Genomic DNA, 19,734 nt, shown 5'->3' on the forward strand with positions numbered 1-19,734 from the left:
AGATGGTAGACATTTACACCTTTCTAAAGACACTCTAGCCCTAATAATGGCATTTAGAGGAATATTAAAAATCTGTATAAAATAGAGAATTAAATACATGTATAATGTTAAATTTTCAGTTTTGAAATATTAGTACTGGTGCAGTACTGTATTGCTATATTATTATAATTCTTTATTAGTTATTTTCAAATACTCAAATATTTTTAGGGTGTAAGACCCAATTAAAACTGAATATTTACATACTTTTTGGCTGAAAGTATTAGGCATACTGTATTAACTTTATTAACTGTATTAAAGCTTTAACTTTGAGATATTGTTTTTATTTGATGACCCCTGATCCTTATTCAAGGTAAGCTTAAATTAGCTATTTCACTTATTAATCAAAGTGCTAATACTGTGCGATAGCAATATTTTATGTTTTGTTCTTTTAGTGATAGTTTAGGATTTATTTAAATATAATTTCAATCTTTTCAGAGCTATATATTCACTGATCTATAAGCATGATTATTACTTTAAATTAAATTAGCTCCTTACGAAAACACCGTGCATGTTTGTTTTGTTTCTTTTTTCAAAGCCAAAAAAGTCAGGCTTGTCAAGTTTCCCCGTGTGTCGAGTTATTGAGAGTCCAATTTTTGGGGTTCTAATGTTGATCATGACTCTAAAATGCTTAAAGAAACTTTAAAATTCACTATTTTTCATCTAAAATTTAGAAAATTTCCCAGGACAAGACCCCCAGTATGGGTGCCCCAATATTTTTTATAAGTCGGCGCCCCTGTCCATTTTCAACATAGAATCAGGAGATGTTGCTTTGTTCTAGATGATTTAACCATACTGGAGTTGGTAACACAATGCACTTTCTTAAGCAGACATCTTACTTGTGATCTTTAAGAGTTTGAAAATTACTAGTTTTCTTTATGATCTTGAAAATGCCTATGATACTGCTCTGAGGACCACCATGTTAAAAAATCAGATATTAAAAAATAAAACTTCCCCTTCTTCATAGTGCCCTTTCTTGCCAGATAATTGTTTGAAATATTGACCAAGTGATACTGAGTTTGAAATATGACAATAGTGTTCCTTCACCCTTGTGGACCATAGATCTTGCCATCAGTGTGTGGCTTGCATGCATCAGCAATACAGGTAGCTGTACCATATGTGCAACCACATTGGAGGGGTATCTGTTGAGAGCCAGACAAATGTGTGGTTCCTGAAGAGGGGCCACAGCTTCTTCAGTAGTTACAAGGACAACAGTCTGGGTGATTGGCTAATCTGGCCTTGTAAAATTGAACAAACGGCCTTGCTGTGTTCGTATTGCAAATGGCTGAAAGCAAGGGGAAACCACAATTGTAATTTTTCGTGAGGGCATGCAGCTGTACTGTTTCATTAAATAAGGATCTGCTTGTGTAAAATATTCCGGAGTAAAATAGTCTCCCATTCAGATCTATTGGGGGGGGGGGGGGGGGGGGACACGTTACTCAGGAGGATATTGTCATCAGGAGAAACAAAACTGGCGTTCTATGGATAGGAGCGTGGAATGTTAGATCCCTTGATCAGGCAGGCAGGTTAGAAAATTTAAAAAGAGTGTACAGGTTGAAGCTAGATACAGTGGTAATTAGTTAAGTTTGGTGGCAGGAGGAACAGAATTTTTAGTCAGGTGAATACAGGGTTATAAATACAAAGTCAAATAGGAGCTATACAGGAGTGAGTTTAATAATGACTAAGGAAATTGGAATTCAGGTAAGCTGTTACTTACAGCATAGCGAATGTGTTATCCTAGCCAAGACAGATACAAAGCCCACACCTACCACAGTAGTACAAGTTTATATGCCAGCTAGTTCTGCAGATGATGAAGAGATTGGAGAAATGTCTGACGAGATAAAAGAAATTATTCAAATAGTTAAAGGAGATGAAAATTTAATAGTGATGGGTGACTGGAATTTGGTAGCAAGTAAATGAAGAGAAGGAAAAATACTAGGTGAATATGGACTGGGGGAAAGGAATGAAAAAGGAAGCCACAGAGCATAATTTAATCAAGGCTGACACTTGGTTTAGGAAGTATGAAAGAAAGTAGTATATGTGGAAGAGACCTGGAGACACTAGAAGGTTTCAGATTGATTTATATAATGGCAATACAGTGATCTCAAACCATGTTTTATATTGTTAGACATTTCTAGGGGCAGGATGTGGATTCTAACCACAATTCATTGTTTATGAACTGTAAATTAAAACTGAAGAAATTGCAAAAACATAGGAAATTAAGGAAATGAGACCTGGGTAAGTTGAAAGAACCAGAGGGTTTTGAGAGCTTCAGACGGAGCATTTGGCAGTAATTGACTACAACAGAGGAAAGGAATACAATAGAAGACAGATGGGTAGCTTTAAGAAATGAAATCATAAAGGCAGCAGAGGATAAAAAAAGGTAAAAAGACAAGGCATAATAGAAATCCTTGGATGATACAAGAGATTTTGAAGTCAACTGATGAAAGGTGAAAATATAAAAATGCAACTAATGGAGCAGGTGAAAGGGAATACAAATTTCTTAAAAAATGAGATTGACAGGAAGTGCAAAACTGATAAGCAACAATGGCTGGAGGGCAGATGTAAGGATTTAGAAGCATATTTCACTAGGGGATAGATAGATACCACCTACAGGAAATTAGAGGCCTTAGGAGAAAACAAAAGTGGCTGTATGAATATCAAGAGCTCAGATGGTAAACAAGTACTTAGCAAAGGAGGGAACGCTAAAAGGTGGAAGAAATATATGGATGGCCTATACAAGGGAGATGAACTTGAAGGCAATATTATAGAAATGGAAGAGGAAGTAGATGCAGTCAAGATGGGAAACATGATACTGTGAGAATAATTTGACATGGCACTAACACACCAAAGTCGAAACAAGGCCCCAGGAGTAGATGACATTCCTTCAGAACAATTTATAGCCTTGGGAGAGCCAGCTTTGACAAAACTCTTCCATCTAATGTGCAAGACATATGACAGGCAAAATAACCTCAGACTTAAAGAAGAATGTAATAATTCCAACTCCAAAGCAAGCAATTGCTGACAGGTAAGAAAATTACTGAACTATCAGTTTTATAAGAGAGGGTTGCAGAATACTCACACAAATTCTTTACAGAAGAGTGGAAAAACTGGTGGAAGCTGACCTCGGGGAAGATAAGTTTGGATTCCGTAGAAATGTAAGATAATGTGAGGGGATGCTAACCCTGTGACTTCGCTTAGAAGATAGGTTACGGGAAGGAAAATGAATAGCATTTGTAGACTTCGAAAAAGCTATTGGCAATGCTGACTTGGAATACTCTCTCTGAAATTCTGAAGGTAATGGGAGTAAAATACAAGGAGCAAAGGGCTATTTACAACTTGTACAGAAATCAGATGGCAATTATAAGAGTGAAGGGGGCATGAAAGGGAAGAACTGGTTGAGAAGGGACAGACAGGGTTGTAGTCCCTGATGTTTTTCAGTCTGTACACTCGGCAAACAGTACAGGACACCAAAGAAAAAATGGGCATAGGAATTAAAGTCCAGGGAGAAGAAATAAAAGCTTTGAGGTTTGCCAGATGACCCTGTAATTCTGTCAGAGACAGCAAAGGGCTTGGAAAAGCAGTTGAATAGAATGGACAGTGCCTTGAAAGCAGGATGTAAGATGAACATTAACAAAAGCAAAGCAAGGACAATGGAATGTAGTTGAATTAAATCAGGTGATGCTTACGGATTAATTAGGAAACAAGTCACTTAAAGTAGCAGATGGATTTTGCTATTTGGACAGCAAAATAATTGATGATGGCCAAAGTAGAGAGGGTATAAAATGTAAACTGGCAATGCCAAGAAAAGTATTTCTGAGGAAGAGAAATTTGCTAACATCATGTATAGATTTAAGTGTTCGGAAGTCTATTCAGAATGTATTTGCCTGGAGTATAGCCATATATGGAAACAAAATGTGGATGATAAACAATTTAGACAATGAGATAATTGACACTTCTGAAATGTGGTGCTACAAAAGAATGTTGAAGATTAGATGGGTAGATCGTGTAACTAATGGGGAGGCACTGAATAGAATTAGGGAGGCAAGAAATTTGTGGCACAAAGTGACTAAAAGAAGGGATAGGTTGATAGGACACGTTCTGAGATATCAAGGGGTCTAGTATTGGAGGGAAGTATTTGGGAGGGAGGAGGGGATCATAGGAGACCAAGAGAGGAATACAGTAAGCAGATAACCAAAGAAGGGAGTAGGTTGCAGTAGTTATTCAGAGATAAAGCAGCTTGCACGGGATGGAGTAGCATGGAGAGCTGCATCAAACGAGTTTTTGGACTGAAGACCCACCACCACCACCACCACCACCAACAACAACAACAACAAAAACAGTGTTCTTTTAGAATCCCTTAGCTACAGTGATTAATATTGTGTAATCTGCTGTATACTGAGTGAAGTGGCATAGTGTTTAAGAGGCTGGACTAACATTTGGGAAAAGTGGGACTTAAATCCTTGCCCAGCCATAAAAATTTGTTTTTTGTGGTTTCCATGAAACAGTTATGGTGCATGTCAGGATGGTGCCTTTGAAATGGATGTATTCAGTTTGCTTCCCCATCCTTGTGCTACATCTGTAATATCTTCATGATTCACTGGATATCAAACCTTCATTTTTCTTTGCCCTTTTCATTTTTTATGTAGTCTTCAGTTCAATGCTTTTTATCTGTGAGTGATTTTGCAATTTTCTGCTCTACTCTGCACCTGAATTGATGATTCCTCCCATACAACTTGCTAATATGCAATTTTAACAGTAGCAGAGCAAACTGGTTTTAAATTTTCGACAGAGAAAACATAGTGTGTGAATTTTAATCACTGGCATCACTTTTCTAACCTTATATGCCAAGTGAATGGCAATGTTCACACTTTAAAAATGCTTTGAGGTTTCTATGTCTCGCTTTTGATGGGTGTAAAAAACTAATGTGAATGACACAAATAAAGGATCTAAAGGCAGATTTTGCAAACTCTGTAAATCTACATCTGCACCCATACTCCGCCAGCCACTTGACTCTGTGTGGTGGAGGTTACCTTGAGTACCTCTATCGGTTCACCCTTCTGTTCCAGTCTTGTATTGTTCGTGGAAAGAAAGATTGTCAATATGCCTCTGTGTGGGCTCTAATCTGATTTTATCCTCATGGTCTCTTCGCAGGATATACGTAGGAGGGAGCAATATACTGCTTGACTCCTCGGTGAAGGTGCATTCTCGAAACTTCAACAGCAGCCCGTACTGAGCTACTGAGCATCTCTCTTGCAGAGTCTTCCACTGGAGTTCATCTATCATCTCCGTAATGCTTTCTTGATTCCTAAATGATCCTGTAATGAAGTGCGCTGCTCTCCATTGGATCTTCTTTCTCTCTTCTATCAACCATATCTGGTATGGATCCCACACCGGTGAGCAGTATTCAAGCAGTGGGCGAACAAGTGTACTGTAACCTAATTCCTTTGTTTTCGGACTGCATTTCCTTAGCATTCTTCCAATGAATTTGTCTGGCATCTGCTTTACTGATGATTAATTTTATATGGTCATTCCATTTTAAATGACTTCTAATGCCTACTCCCAGATAATTTATGGAATTAACTGCTTCCAGTTGGTGACGTGCTATATTGTAGCTAAATGATAAAGGATCTTTCTTTCTATGTATTTGCAGCACATTACACTTGTCTACATTGAGATTCAATTGCCATTCCCTGCACCATGCCTCAATTCGTTGCAGATTCTCCTGCATTTCAGTACAATTTTCCATTGTTCCAACCTCTAGATATACTACAGCATCATCCGCAAAAAGCCTCAGTGAACTTCCGATGTTATCCACAAGGTCATTTATATATATTGTGAATAGCAGCGGTCCTATGACACTCCCCAGCGGCACACCTAAAATCACTCTTACTTCGGAAGACTTCTCTCCATTGAGAATGACATGCTGTGTTATGTTATCTAGGAACTCTTCAATCCAAACACACAATTGGTCTGATAGTCCATATGCTCTTACTTTGTTCATTAAACGACTGTGGGGAACCATATCGAACGCCTTGCGGAAGTCAAGAAACACGGCATCTACCTGGGAACCCGTGTCTATGGCGCTCTGAGTCTCGTGGACGAATAGCGCGAGCTGAGTTTCACACGACCGTCTTTTTCGAAACCCATGCTGATTCCTACAGAGTAGATTTCTAGCCTCCAGAGAAGTCACTATACTCGTACATAATAAGTGTTCCAAAATTCTAAAACTGATCAACATTAGAGATATAGGTCTGTAGTTCTGCACATCTGTTCGATGTCCCCTCTTGAAAACGGGGATGAACTGTGCCCTTTTCCAATCTTTTGGAACACCACGCTCTTCTAGAGACCTACGGTACAGTCCTGCAAGAAGGGAGGCAAGTTCCTTCGTGTACTCTGTGTAAAATCGAACTGGTATCCCATCAGGTCCAGTGGCCTTTCCTCTTTTGAGCAATTTTAATTGTTGTTCTATCACTCTGTCATCTATTTCGATATCTACCATTTTGTCATCTGTGTGACAATCTAGATAAGGGACTACAGTGCAGTCTTCCTCTGTGAAACAGCTTTGGAAAAAGACATTTAGTATTTCGGCCTTTAGTCTGACCTCTGTTTCAGTACCAGTTTGGTCAGAGTGTCTGGACATTTTGTTTTGATCCACCTACCACTTTGACGTAAGACCAAAATTTCTTAGGATTTTCTGCCAAGTCAATACGTAGAACTTTACTTTTGAATTTGTTGAACACCTCTCACATAGCCCTCCTCACACTGCATTTCGCTTCATGTGATTTTTGTTTGTCTGCAGGGCTTTGGCTATGTTTATGTTTGCTGTGAAGTTCCCATTGCTTATTTAACAGTTTTCTAACTTGGTTGTTGTACCATGGTGGCTCTTTTCCATCTCTTACAATCTTGCTTGGCACATACTCATCTAACGCATATTGTACGATGGTTTTGAACTTTGTCCACTGATCCTCAACACTCTCTGTACTTCAGATAAAACTTTTGTGTTGAGCCGTCAGGTACTCTGAAATCTGCTTTTTGCCACTTTAGCTAAATGGAAAAAATCTTCCTACCTTTTTTAACATTTCTATTTACGTCTGAAATCACCGATGCTGTAACTGCTTTATGATCACTGAGTCCCTGTTCTGCATTAACTATTTCAAATAGTTCGGGTCTGTTTGTCACCAGATGGTCTAATATGTTATCGCCATGAGTTGGTTCTCTGTTTAACTGCTCAAGGTAATTTTCAGATAATGCACTTAAAAAAATTTCACTGGATTCTTTGTCTCTGCCACCTGTTATAAACATTTGAGTGTCCCAGTCTATATCTGGTAAATTAAAATCTCCACCCAAAACTATAACATGGTCGGGATATCTACTGGAAATATTTTCCAGATTTTCCTTCAGGTGTTCTGCCACAACAGCTGCTGAGCCAGGGGGCTTGTAGAGACATCCAATTACCATGTTTGAGACTGTGTTAAATGTGACCTTCACCCAAATTACTTCACATTTCGGATCTCTGCCAATTTCCTTCAATAATGTTGCACTTTTTATCGCTATAAACACGCATCTCCCTACATCTGGTTTCAGCCGATTTTCCGTGCCTAGTACTATGTGCGCATTGTGACCGTTTATTAATGATAGCAGTTCTGGGACCTTTCTGTAGATGCTCATGCAGTTTGCTATTACCACATTAATATTGTCATTTCCTGTTACGTTATGCCTACTGCTGCCTTGTCGCGTCTCAGGTGGTGTCTTTTCGGGCCTAGGGAGGGAATTCTCTAACCTGAAAAACCCACATGTGCACTCCACACGTACTTCGCTACCCCCGTAGCCGCTTCCTGCATGTAGTGCTCGCCTGACCTATTCAGGGGGACCCTACATTTCTCCACCCGATAGCAGAGGTCACGAAATTTGCACCCCAGATCTCAGCAGAACCGTCTGAGCCTCTGGTTTAAGCCTTTGACTCAGCTCCAGACCAGTCGTCTGCCGCTGGATTAGGAAACTTTGTGACCATCCTTTTCTGTAACAATTTTTTTTTGTGATAACCCATGACAAGAAAGTTGGATCGTCAGATGCGGTCTGACGAAGGTCCGTGCACACTTCAACACCCTGTGCCTTCCATCGTAAAAACACCACACACCAAACGCAGAGTACTATGGAAATCACTGTGGACACGCAACATGTCTTCCCAGCTGAATGCCGCTCCATGCACTGAATCGTCAGATATGCAGCTCTTGCCACCTAGCAGTGCAAAGATCTACTACTCCTAGTTTCCAGATGGCAGCACCAGTCCCAAAAATTTTGGATTCCACTTCGTATTTACAGCACTCCAAAGTGATCAGTGTGTTCTTTGTAGAGGATGGCTAATATTTTGTGTAGTGAGCTTATTTTGCATTGGCATTGTAAATATGTTATCATGTACGCATATGGGGCTAAGCATAGATTTCCTGCTGTGTGAAATTCCCTGAAAAAATTCCTCAAGATACACATACCAAACAAGCCTATAGTTTTTGATGCGGTGGGCTTGGGATTACAATCATACTGTGAATCATCTCTCTCATGTTCAGAATCCCTCAGTGGCCCTCCAACAATGTTATTCCCACACCCTAATGAGAAACTAGGTCAGAATAAGTGGGATTTTCTTGTCATCGTGTGAAGGCAAAATAAAGTCCTATCACTGTACTGCATATTAGGATAGATGGAAATTTAGGGAAATGATCAAAAGAAGACATAAATTTTATGTAAGAGGAAGCATTAATTTTTGCATTTTTTGTAATGATTTCGGTCTAGAGCTAATTATGTGTGAAGTATAAAAAATAAAAATATTTGTGATCTATAATAAAATCAATAATACTCATAGGAATGAGGTTGTGGATGCAGATGCTAAGGATAGTGGTGTGGGATGTACTGTGTGATAATGTGAAACATCATTGGATCCCATATCTTAGTTTTTGGAGCAGAGGTACATGTTTCAGTATGAGGATTAGTGGCTGGGGCAAAGGAGAAACACCTGTGTTAAGTGAAATGGTCAATTCCAGTTTCATTCCCCCCTCTTGGCAACTGAAATGATGTGAAATGTTTGTGTTTTTGAGTAGGCCACTACACTAAGTCAGGGCTTCCTCCTGTGGCAAGAGGAACCATCGTTATATCTTGCTGTAAATGGTTAATGGTTTAAACTGTCCTCTGCTTAGTCTGGTGAAGAGACAGATGTAAATGTTTTAAGGTTTTGTTTTGTACGGCCTCCAAAGTAATTTGGTAGTAAATTTTAGTAAGTTATTTTGGTGACTCATCCTTCTTTCTGTCAGTCAGGAGTCAGTTACAGTTCCAGGATATAAGTGGAATGTTGCACCCATTATGGAGCACTTGGTTAAGGAATACAAGAAACGATGAGTGTGTATTGAAAAAAAAAGTACACTTTCACTGTCTCTGCAGCAGCTCTGGAATGCAGAACATCGAGGTTATTCATGAATTTGTCAAAGTTGATCATCACTTAACTGTGCTTAAAATCTTTCAGAAACTTCAAATCAGTTATGGAGGTAATCAGTGAACCATTCAGAGTGAATTGAATTGGATTTCTAGTGTGTGTCAGTGTGATGAGTTTCTAATTTACTGAATAAAGAACAGAAAGCTATGTGAGAAGCAGTTTTTTGCATGCTTCTCTTGAGCTATGAGGAAGATAAGACGGTGATGATTTATTTATTTTTTTTGTAAAATAACAATTGCATGTGATGACACTTGGGCCCGCCATTACATCCTTGAATCAAAGAAAATCGGACTGGAGTGACAAAGAAGAGTGGGGGGGGGGGGGGTCATGTTGAAAGTAGAGGCATGGTTGGTTGTGTGCTGGCGAGGTCATAGCCACAGTGTTCTGCAGCTACAAAGACATTCTGCTGGTCAGTTTCCTGTCAGAACATTCGACCATTAATGTTTCCTACTGCTGTGGTTTCCTTTGCCAGATTTGAGCTGCTCACTGCTCGAAATGGCACAGCACCCAGACCAGATGTGTATTGCTTCTCCTCAATAATGCTAGACCTCACATTGCAAACATTAACCCAACAAACTTTAGTCAGTATACATTGGACTGCCTTTGACCTTCCAGTCTATGGTCCAGCACACACTGTGTACAGGAGAGACAGGGTAGAGTCAGCCTGGTGTTCGTAAAGCACACACTCCAGTGAGGCACCCAGTAGAGGTGCATGCAGTCAAGTGGTGCAGGCATCTGTCACTCTACCGAGCAGCACAGTTTTCCTCTACCTCTACCTCTGCCACACCTGTTGTCTGCATCCTCAGTGTGTGTCAGTTGGCTTGTCAGTCTATGCTCTGCCACTACTGAGCAGCAGTGTGCACTTCTGAGGCAACAGTTTACTTACACTGTTAATACAAGAATATTTAATGATGGAATATCTGTTTCAGTTAGTTCATGATAGTTCAGTGCTTGATGACACCAGTCATCTGGACTATGTTAGGAATAAGTTAAAGGAAGAAATACAGAAGAAGATGGCAGAGGAATTGCAGTATACCCATTCTATTATTTACAAATTTATTTGTTATTTCACAATAAACTTTGAACAGATGACATAATTTGTTCATCACTTTAGTATTGGCCTGCTTTCTGCTGAGCACTCCATAAATATTTCTCTCATAATAAAAGCTTTAATTGTGCTTCTGCATCTATGTATAGCAGCAGAGTGAGAGACTGACTGATCCTCAGTGGTCCCATGTCCCCTGCAAGTTGACTTCATGTAATATTCTGAGTCCTAATTGTAAAGCATCCAGCTTACACTCAAAGAGTATTTCAAACACACAAAACCTGAAACTTAAGATACCAAATGTTTTGATGAGCACAAGAAATTCTGCAGTTAAAAGCTTTATATTTCTCATTATCAGTGACTTCACATTTAGGGTAGGGTCATATAAAGATTTTTGATAATGAAGCACCCCATCATCTATGAAAACAAAAGGAGTTCCATTCTGTGGGACAGGTGGTGGTTTACCTCCTGGGTTGTTTTAGAGTCCCACCAATTAGTGTGTTTCCTAATACTGAATTTGAAAAAATACTTGCACCACTAAATCTGTCCATCGAACATGCCTATAGAAGTAAATCTATAATGACCATCGACAGTAGCCATAAGACTAGAGAGCAGTTATTTTTATAACTGAAATAAGAGGAACAAGATAACAAGCTAATAGTAGTTTTGTCTCTGTAACGTGTTGCCTGTCAGCAGCTCCAAGACAACTGTGAAATTGGTATTTCCTTTCAAATTCGCTGTGCTGTGCTGTGCTGTGCGAGCACTATGTGATGACCTACAGAGGTCCTTTTGCTCTGCTGTGACTCTGATCTTCACTGTATCTGCTGTATACAGTGTGCTGCAGAGCCCTGATGGTCTGCTGTGTCTCTGGTGCATGCAGTGTACAGTGGGCCTACTGATCACTGTGTGAGTTACAGATGCTTGGGCCTCTGAAGGAGGCTCTTGGTGGCCAACACTTGATGACCAATACAGAGATGCAACAATTGATGGGCAGTTGGATTCAGTCACATACTTAGTTTTAAAATGGCATTAAAATTGCTCGGTTGATAGAAAAAGTATGCCAAAGAGGTGTGTAATTATGTAAAAAAGTCACAAATTGGTAAGGAAAGTTGTGGCTGAGTGTAAGTATTAAAGGAAACCACTCACCACGTAACATAAACATTGTTGAGAGCCTCCTGCATTCGCGCGCACTCGCGCACTTTGTTCATGAAAGGATTTCTTCTAAAAGCTAGCAGAGTTTGCATTCCCTTCAGTGTGTCTGTCAACAGGCCAAGTTACTAAATTTGAAATAAGTTTGATTAATAAAAACATTATTATGAAAGGTTCATTTACCAGATGTAGAAGAATGAAACCAGAATTTCCCTATAGATTGTGCTAGCTGTCAGTGTATGGTCTGTGAGACCGTGTCTGCAACGCCACCTGCTTCTTGTAACGGCTGATTACGAATATGAACACACAGTAACCCAAGTTCCATACATCGGTATCTGTCTCAAACCCATTAACACGTCGGGAGTTTTGTGTCTACCAACTTACGATTTGTGGACAACATTGGTTTTTTGTTATGATTTGAAGAAAACTGCTGCAGAATCACATCAAATGCTTGTTGAAACTTTTGTGCTCTTGAGAAAAAACAGTGTTTCAAATGTTCAGAAAAATCCAAAAATGGTGATTTTGACATGACAGACGAGTGTGAATTGCAGTCCTTATTGGATGAATATGATACTGAAACTAAACAGTGACTTGCAGAACAATTGAATGTGATGCAGAAAGCCACTTCACTTTGGTTGAAAGCTGTGGGAAAGGTGCAGCAAGTGGGGAAAATAGGTTTCGCATGAACTAAATGAAAGACAGCAAGCAAATTGAAAGACCACTGGTGAAATGTCACTCGCCAGATATAAAAGAAAGTTGTTTCTCCATTGAATAGTGACAGCTGATGAAAAATAGACATTTTGTAAATCATAGGTGAATCCATGCAAACCAACATCCACTGCAAGACTAAATTGCTTTGGGAAGAAGACAATGCTCTGTGTTTGGTGGGATCATAAGAGTGTCATCTATTATGTGTTACTAAAACATGGTGAAACTGTTAATACTGATTGCTACCAACAGCAAATGACCAATTTAAATCGAGCATTATGTGAAAAAATAACCGGAATATTGAAAAAGGCAACACAGTTGTATTGCTCCATGATAACGCTCCATCACACACAGCAAAATGGGTCAGAGAAATAATCGAGGCATTCGTTTGGGAAATTCTAGGAAATGCGGTTTATTTTCCACACTTGACCCCGTCTGATTATCATCTATTTGCATCACTGGGACATGCTGTCGCTGAACAACACTTAAATTCATATGAAAATGGCTCACTGACTAGTTCGCTTCAAAAGAACTGTTTGTTTGGTGTGGCATTCATAGCCTGCTGGAAAGGTGGGAGAAATGTATAAATAGCAATGAAATTGTTTTGAATAAAATATTGTTTGTCAGTTTCAAACAACAGACATGTAATTATTGCAACCAAATTCCTGTTTCATACTTCTACACCTGGTATATTTCATTCATTCTTGTATCTTATGAGTAGATGCTGTAACATGGCAGTGATACCAGTTTGTCACATTTATGCCTTGTGCGTTTGTGTGTCAGTGTGAGATAGATTAGGAGAGGGTGGCAGGAGGAGGAGGAGGAGAATCGTATTGGAGATGATTTGTTGCAACCATTCAAGATTAGCTTTTCATAATGAATACTTAAGTTCTTTTCTGTTTTAATATAGGATCCATCCAGTTGACTTTCTTGTGAAATAACCATTGTTTTATGTAAAGAATATATATTTGTGTAACTCCAGAGTCACAATGAGGGATGGTGTGATACAGGGCCACTGGTTTCATTTACATTTGTGATATCTAAAAATAAGACACCATGCAGTGTTGGATATAGGAAGGGCCTGATAAAGTGCCTCTGCTGCACAATTCGCAATTCGAAGCTGCTGAGTAATGGCGCCCATACAATAGTGTGTGCATGCGTGTATGGGGGGGGGGGGGGGGGGGGGGGGGAAGCAACTTCAACTTGGGGTTTGGAGTATTTTTAATATTTTGGAGACATATGGCGACTTGTAAGTTGCCATAAAACAGTCCCATTTCTTATCCTGCTAAAAATCTGCAAAATACCGATATTTAAATTGTTTCCTTGAAATAAAAACGCCTGATTACACTATATTTTTGCCCTTTCTCTGAGAGCTAGGGAAAGAGTGAAGGGGGGGTGCAACCCCTTGCCCCTGGGTTCGGCTGCCCATGCTGCTGAGGAGGCAATTAAAAAAAAAAAAGGATAAATTTAGGCCTTGTAAAATAGCCTTAACTATAAGGCTAAAAAGTAATTCCAGTTTGTGAGTTAATAACTAAACTAAATGTAAATGGAAGAAGACTTGTAGGGTATTTTTGAAATCCCAATCATCCAACCGGACAATCCATTAAAAATGAATGTACACTTTATTCAACTGTCAGAGGCAAGCAAAGTTTTAGGTGCTGGTAGGAAAAATACTGTTACACTTCCACTCTTTGACATCTTTTGAGAATTTTTGGAGAAGTACTGTAAAAGCATATGGTTTTTTGTAATATAGACAGATGCTAGATGCCCCTTCCCCACTGCACACATGGACATGTGCGCACATGCATGTACACTCATTCCCAACCCCCCCTCCCCAGCATGCCCCCCCCCCCCACACACACTATTATCCTGGTGTCTGGTGCTCCAGGCAACTTGTGGTAACATTGTCTGAAAGCCTATTTATGTGTTTAACCTTATCTTTGTGCCTGTCAGCTGCTCAACATCTCAGCTATATGACAAGTGGATACTGTACTCATTCCATTGTTCCTATTCTGCCCAGAACTTTCCAAATTGTTATAAAATTTAGTATCATAACATCAAAATGTGTGAAAGTGGGCAAATATAGTCTGTTCACCACAAGCATTAATAATGACTGCTATCTGAATAAAGATGAAGCTGCTTCTAACAGTAACATCTTTGGCACTAGGTACAGCAAAACATCTTCTGATATAAATGTTATGGATTATCAGTTAAGTCTGTCTGTCTGTCTGTCATGTATGTATGTATGTATGTATGTATGTATCATTTGCTACACTGTTTGTCATTTAAATGGCTGCATTGTAAACCCTAAACTTCATATAAGTAATAGTAATACCAAATACATTTAATCTTTTTCTTAAATTTTTCAGCTCGTTGTGGAACTGAATTCATCTTTGTGAAAATTAAAGAAACTTTAGGTATTAAAGTACATGTGAACAATGAAACATATTTACAGTACAAAGGAATAGAAGAGATTCATACCTGCTTAACTGATGACTCTCGTTACGCAAGAGTACATGCGTGCTGTCTCCGTGTAAGTATTTAAAGCATGTGCTTGTGGACTTATACATACTTCTGATGATATGAAATACAGTAAAAGTTCACAACCTAGGAATTTTAAACTTTTTGTCTTGCTGTACAGTAGCTTACAAAATTCATATTCGTATCACTTCTGATGGCAAGATAAAGGTTAGTTTTTATGACTGTGGTAACTGGAATTATAATGAGATGGTACAACTATTGTTAAAGTTTTAAAATGGTAACTGACATTGTGACAATATATTTAATGTAAAAAAGAGAGCTGTGTGTGTGTGTGTGTGTGTGTGTGTGTGAGCGACCACTGTGTGATGTGGCACTGGAGCATTGTGTGTTATGGGGACTGGGTATCTTGGCTTGACTGCTCAGTTTGTGAGAAGAGTAAAAACCTATATAAAAATACTTTTGATCTCGAGGTGTGCTGCACGCCGATGAGATGCATGGCTATTGAGGTGGAACAGTCGTTAGCAGGCAACCTCTGGGAAACCTGCCGCACCTCAGTTGTAAAAGGCTTACCTAGGCACATGGGGACTCTGTCTAGGTGGACTTTTATTTCCCTAGCTGCTCGTGGGATGGAGGTGGTACCCTTGAAATTCTCTCCTCTTTCCAGCAGAAAGGGTGGGCCACTGGTAGGTACTAATATCCAGTCAAACAACAGGGCTCGTGTAGCCAGTCCTCACTAAAGAGTTCCTTCCAAAAGTTTTATCTGTAGTAACAGAATGCATGCTGGTAATCAGAATGTGTTTTTAATAGGGAAATGGAAAGAGGGTAGCTACGAGAAAGTTTTGCCTTACTGTATTCAGAAAGTCTTAGAGGGCATTGATGGCACTTTAAAATCAGTCAAGCGATTCCGTAACAGGACCCTGTTGGTAGGAACTTCTAGTTCCCTACAAGTCAAGAACCTCCAGAAAGCTCAGTGCCTTGGGAATATGCTATTGAAACTGAGCTACAAACCACCTTGAATTACAGCAAAGGCGTTGTAACGTGCAGGAATATTCCCAAGGAGGAATTGAAAGATGAATGGGCTCCAGAAGGTATAGCCGACGTGCAAAACAACAAGGAGACGATGGATGAGGATCTTGTCAAATCTGACTCCTTTAACCTGACGTTCAGTAGCATGAAGCTTCCTGAACACATAAAGGCAGGTTTCCTTCGTCTAAGCGTGAGGCCTTATGTCCCAAACACAATACCCTGTTTCAGATGCCAGTGCTTTTGTCATACTGCTCTTGAGTTTCAAGGAGAAGAAAATGTGGTAAAGCTGCCCACAAAGGAGTCACTTGTTCATCTCCTTTGAAAAGTATGAACTGTTCTGGGGCTCACCCTGTGTGGTGTCGAGGCTGCAGTGTATATCTTAAAGAATGGAAGATACAAGAGCTTAAGACTACAAAGGCTTACCTAGGCACATGGGGACTCTGTCTAGGTGGACTTTTATTTCCCTAGCTGCTCGTGGGATGGAGGTGGTACCCTTGAAATTCTCTCCTCTTTCCAGCAGGAAGGCCTCCAGCGGGAGGCCAAAAAGATTTAAAAGGCCATGTTTCCCCCATCGTTCACTACCTCCTTTGTTTTGGTTCTTAAACAGCCAGTGCAGAAAACCGATGCTGCTACACAAACAGAGGTTGCTAGTGTCAGTACTAATACCTACATTTGTCATGTATGTGGGCTGCTGCAGTTATTTCAAAGCCTATCCCTCCCTCCAGAAGTTCAAACAAGGCTGTTTGTCGACATTACAGGACTCCCTGCCCCTCCAAGTCTGGTCCACCATCCAGCACTGCCACTACTATTTCCATGGTTGTGGCTCCGAAGCCTCTTCAGACAAAAAAACTTAATTCAAAGGTAAAGAATTGCTCACTGACAGAGAGGGAAGTACACAGTCCAGTGATATCAATGTCACCTTCTCTGATGTCTCTCTCCTCTGTTCTTCAGGGGTGTGCTCCTCTCACCAGCAAAAAGTCAGGATGAAAGTGTTACTCTGTGATAGATGGTGCCCATCCTACAGTGGAACGTTAATGGGTTCAGGACACATGTGGAGGAACTGAAACTCCTAGCACAGGAACACCCTCTGTGCTTGTGTTCGCAGGAAACAAATTTTAAAGCATCTGATGCCCCAGTACTGTGGGGCTATACGCTGTATCGCAAGGATGACCTGACTGGGGAAAGGGCCAAGGGAGGGGTCACTGTGTTTGTTATTAATGTGCACAACACCTCTGCTCTCCCCCTTTCTGCTGACCTGGAAGCAGTTGTAACTGAAATTCTTGTTTCTGAGGATCACTATTTGCTCCCTTTGTTTACCTTCTGATGATGAAATAGATTCTGAGACTCGCAGATCTTATGGAAGCTGCCACAATTTCTCCTTCTGGGAGACCTCAATGCCCATCATGTCTTGTTAGGCTCGACCTCTACTTGCCATCGGGGTCACATTTTGGAGAGCCCCGTGACATCTCACAAACTGAGCATCCTCAACACAGGTACTCTCACTTATTTCTGTGCTGCTACTGGGTCATTCTGTGCCCTCGAACTCTTTCTGTGCTGCAGCCCTCGCGGACTCTGTTTAGTGGGAAGTCAATTATGACTTTCATTCTAGTGACCACTTCCCACTCCGCATTCATCTACTGGATGGAGCATTAACTGCACAAAAGCCACCAAGGTGAATGGTCAGCAGGGCTAACTTGACTGTGTTCAGCCAGCTAGCTGTGTTTGAACACTGTGACTATGTCCAGAAATGGGTGGACCACATTACATGAATGATCCAACATGCTGCTGACATATTGATCCTAAAGGCCTCACGTCAACTTAGGATGGAATCCGTTCCTTGGCAGAGCAGTTAGTGGCACTCAGCAATCCAGGATGGGTGGGCGGCTCTTTGATGGTTTAAGTACCACTCAACAGCAGTAGACAACCTTACAGCCTTTTGTGTTGTGAGAGCCAAGGCTCGACGTGTCATTAAGGAGAGCCTGAAAGGTTCATGGCAAGTGTTCCTGGACTCCATCAACCATTCCACTTCTACAAAAATTGGGGAAGCCATCAGGATGATTTCTGGTAAACACCATCGTTTACCAATCGCAGCAGTGCTGAAACAGTGGTGTCTCCGAACAATGCCCAGAGATATAGCTCAGATGATGGTAGAGCATTTTGCAGCAACTACTGCCAATGCCAGCCAGGGTCCGGTGTTTCACCGCTACTGTGGGACTAGAGAGAAGGGCAAGTTGGACTTCAGATCCCACAATTCTGAGTCTTACAACTGCCCTTTCTCCATGTAGGAGCTGGAATCAGCACTGTCTGAGACTCGTGATACTGCACCCAGTCAGAACCAAATCTGGTACTGCATGCTTTGACATTTGCCATCCATGTCAAAGGAAATACTCCTCAAATGTTTTAATTTTGTATGGCCGACAGGCAACTTCCCAACTAGTGGAGAGAGGCAATTCTGATACCTCTCCTCAAACCGGGAAACGACCGAACATGTCCCAGTAGTTACCAGAGCATTGCCTTAATCAGATGTGTAGGAAAGACCCTGGAATGAATAGTTAACCATCGCCTGGTCTTGTTGGAGATTCGGCAACTCAATGGCTGCTCTGTGTGGCTTCTGGAGATTTTGGTCCACTGCTGACAACCTAACCCTACTATAGGCAGCTAGTGAGCAGGCTTTCCTGTGTAAACATCACTGTCTCAGCATATGATTAGATATCAGTAAGACATACGACACTACTTGGAGCTAGAATATTCTCATGTAACTCCATCATTGGGGATTTTGGGGCCACCTCCCCAATTTTATACGGTCCTTTCGGTCTCAGCTCTTTTTTTAGGTTTCAAGTTGGTGACATGCTTTCGTATTGTTTTGAGCAGGAGAATGGTATTTCTCAAGACACACTGTTACCCTCTTTGCTATAGCCATAGACATAAACAGTGTCTCATCTATGGTAATGAGTCTTGTACAGTGCTCCTTATTCGTGGACAATTTTGCCGTTTTCTGTTCCTTCTTCAATGTTGCAACAGTACCCTATCAGTTGTAGCATACTGTATAGAGGTTAGAGGAGTGGTCAGCTAGGACAGGTTTTCAGTTTTGTATAGATAAATGTGTGTGCGTGCATATTCATTTTAATTGTTCTTGTTGTATTTTTAATTTACCTGACTTGAATATGAGGAACACCATTCTACATTTTAAGACTCAGTGAGGTTTCTGGGCCTCATTTTTGACTCCAAACTATTGCAATTACCACACCTGAGAGTACTGAAAGCCAGAACCCAGAAGTACCTTAGCCACAGGTCCTGAGGAGCAGGCGGGGCGTGTCTTCTCCAGTTTTATATGGCTATTGTGCATTCACACCTAGAACATTGATGCACAGTGTCAGCAAGGCCTTCTTACCTTAAGATTGACACCATCCACCTTGAGGGGATTAGGCTGGCCACAGATGCTTGCAGTACCAGTCTCTGTGCTGAGGCTGAGGAACCATCACTCATGATCCAGTGGCATCTCCTCATGGTATATCAGACATGTAAGTTCCTTGCAGCTCAGACTTCACCCGCATACCTCTTTTTCCCCAATCGTCCATCAACACCAATCCCATTTGGGATCCACGTGCAACATGTGCTGGAGTCACTTGGTGTGGAGGTAGTACAAACCCAAATCAAGGGTATTAATTGCCTCCCACCATGGTTACTGCAGAGGCCCAGAGTAGTTTAGATTTGGTGCAGTGCAAGAGAGATTGCATTCCTGCATATTATTTTAATACATTATTTTATGACTTTTGACTGAGCACCACAGATCTATAGCTACTTT

At 40.7% G+C, this 19,734-nt stretch overlaps 1 protein-coding gene across 1 annotated transcript in view; it reads left to right on the forward strand.

Moving 5' to 3' along the window:
• The window catches only part of LOC124554690 (protein artemis-like), a 182,331-nt gene that overhangs the window by 24,163 nt on the left and 138,434 nt on the right, over positions 1-19,734 (forward strand). Inside the window, exon 3 of the mRNA XM_047128317.1 lies at positions 14,792-14,955. Coding sequence (XP_046984273.1) covers positions 14,792-14,955 — 164 coding nt within the window. The remainder of the gene's footprint in view (positions 1-14,791; positions 14,956-19,734) is intronic.

Source organism: Schistocerca americana, chromosome X, assembly GCF_021461395.2.
Source record: "Schistocerca americana isolate TAMUIC-IGC-003095 chromosome X, iqSchAmer2.1, whole genome shotgun sequence".
NCBI lineage: Eukaryota > Metazoa > Arthropoda > Insecta > Orthoptera > Acrididae > Schistocerca > Schistocerca americana.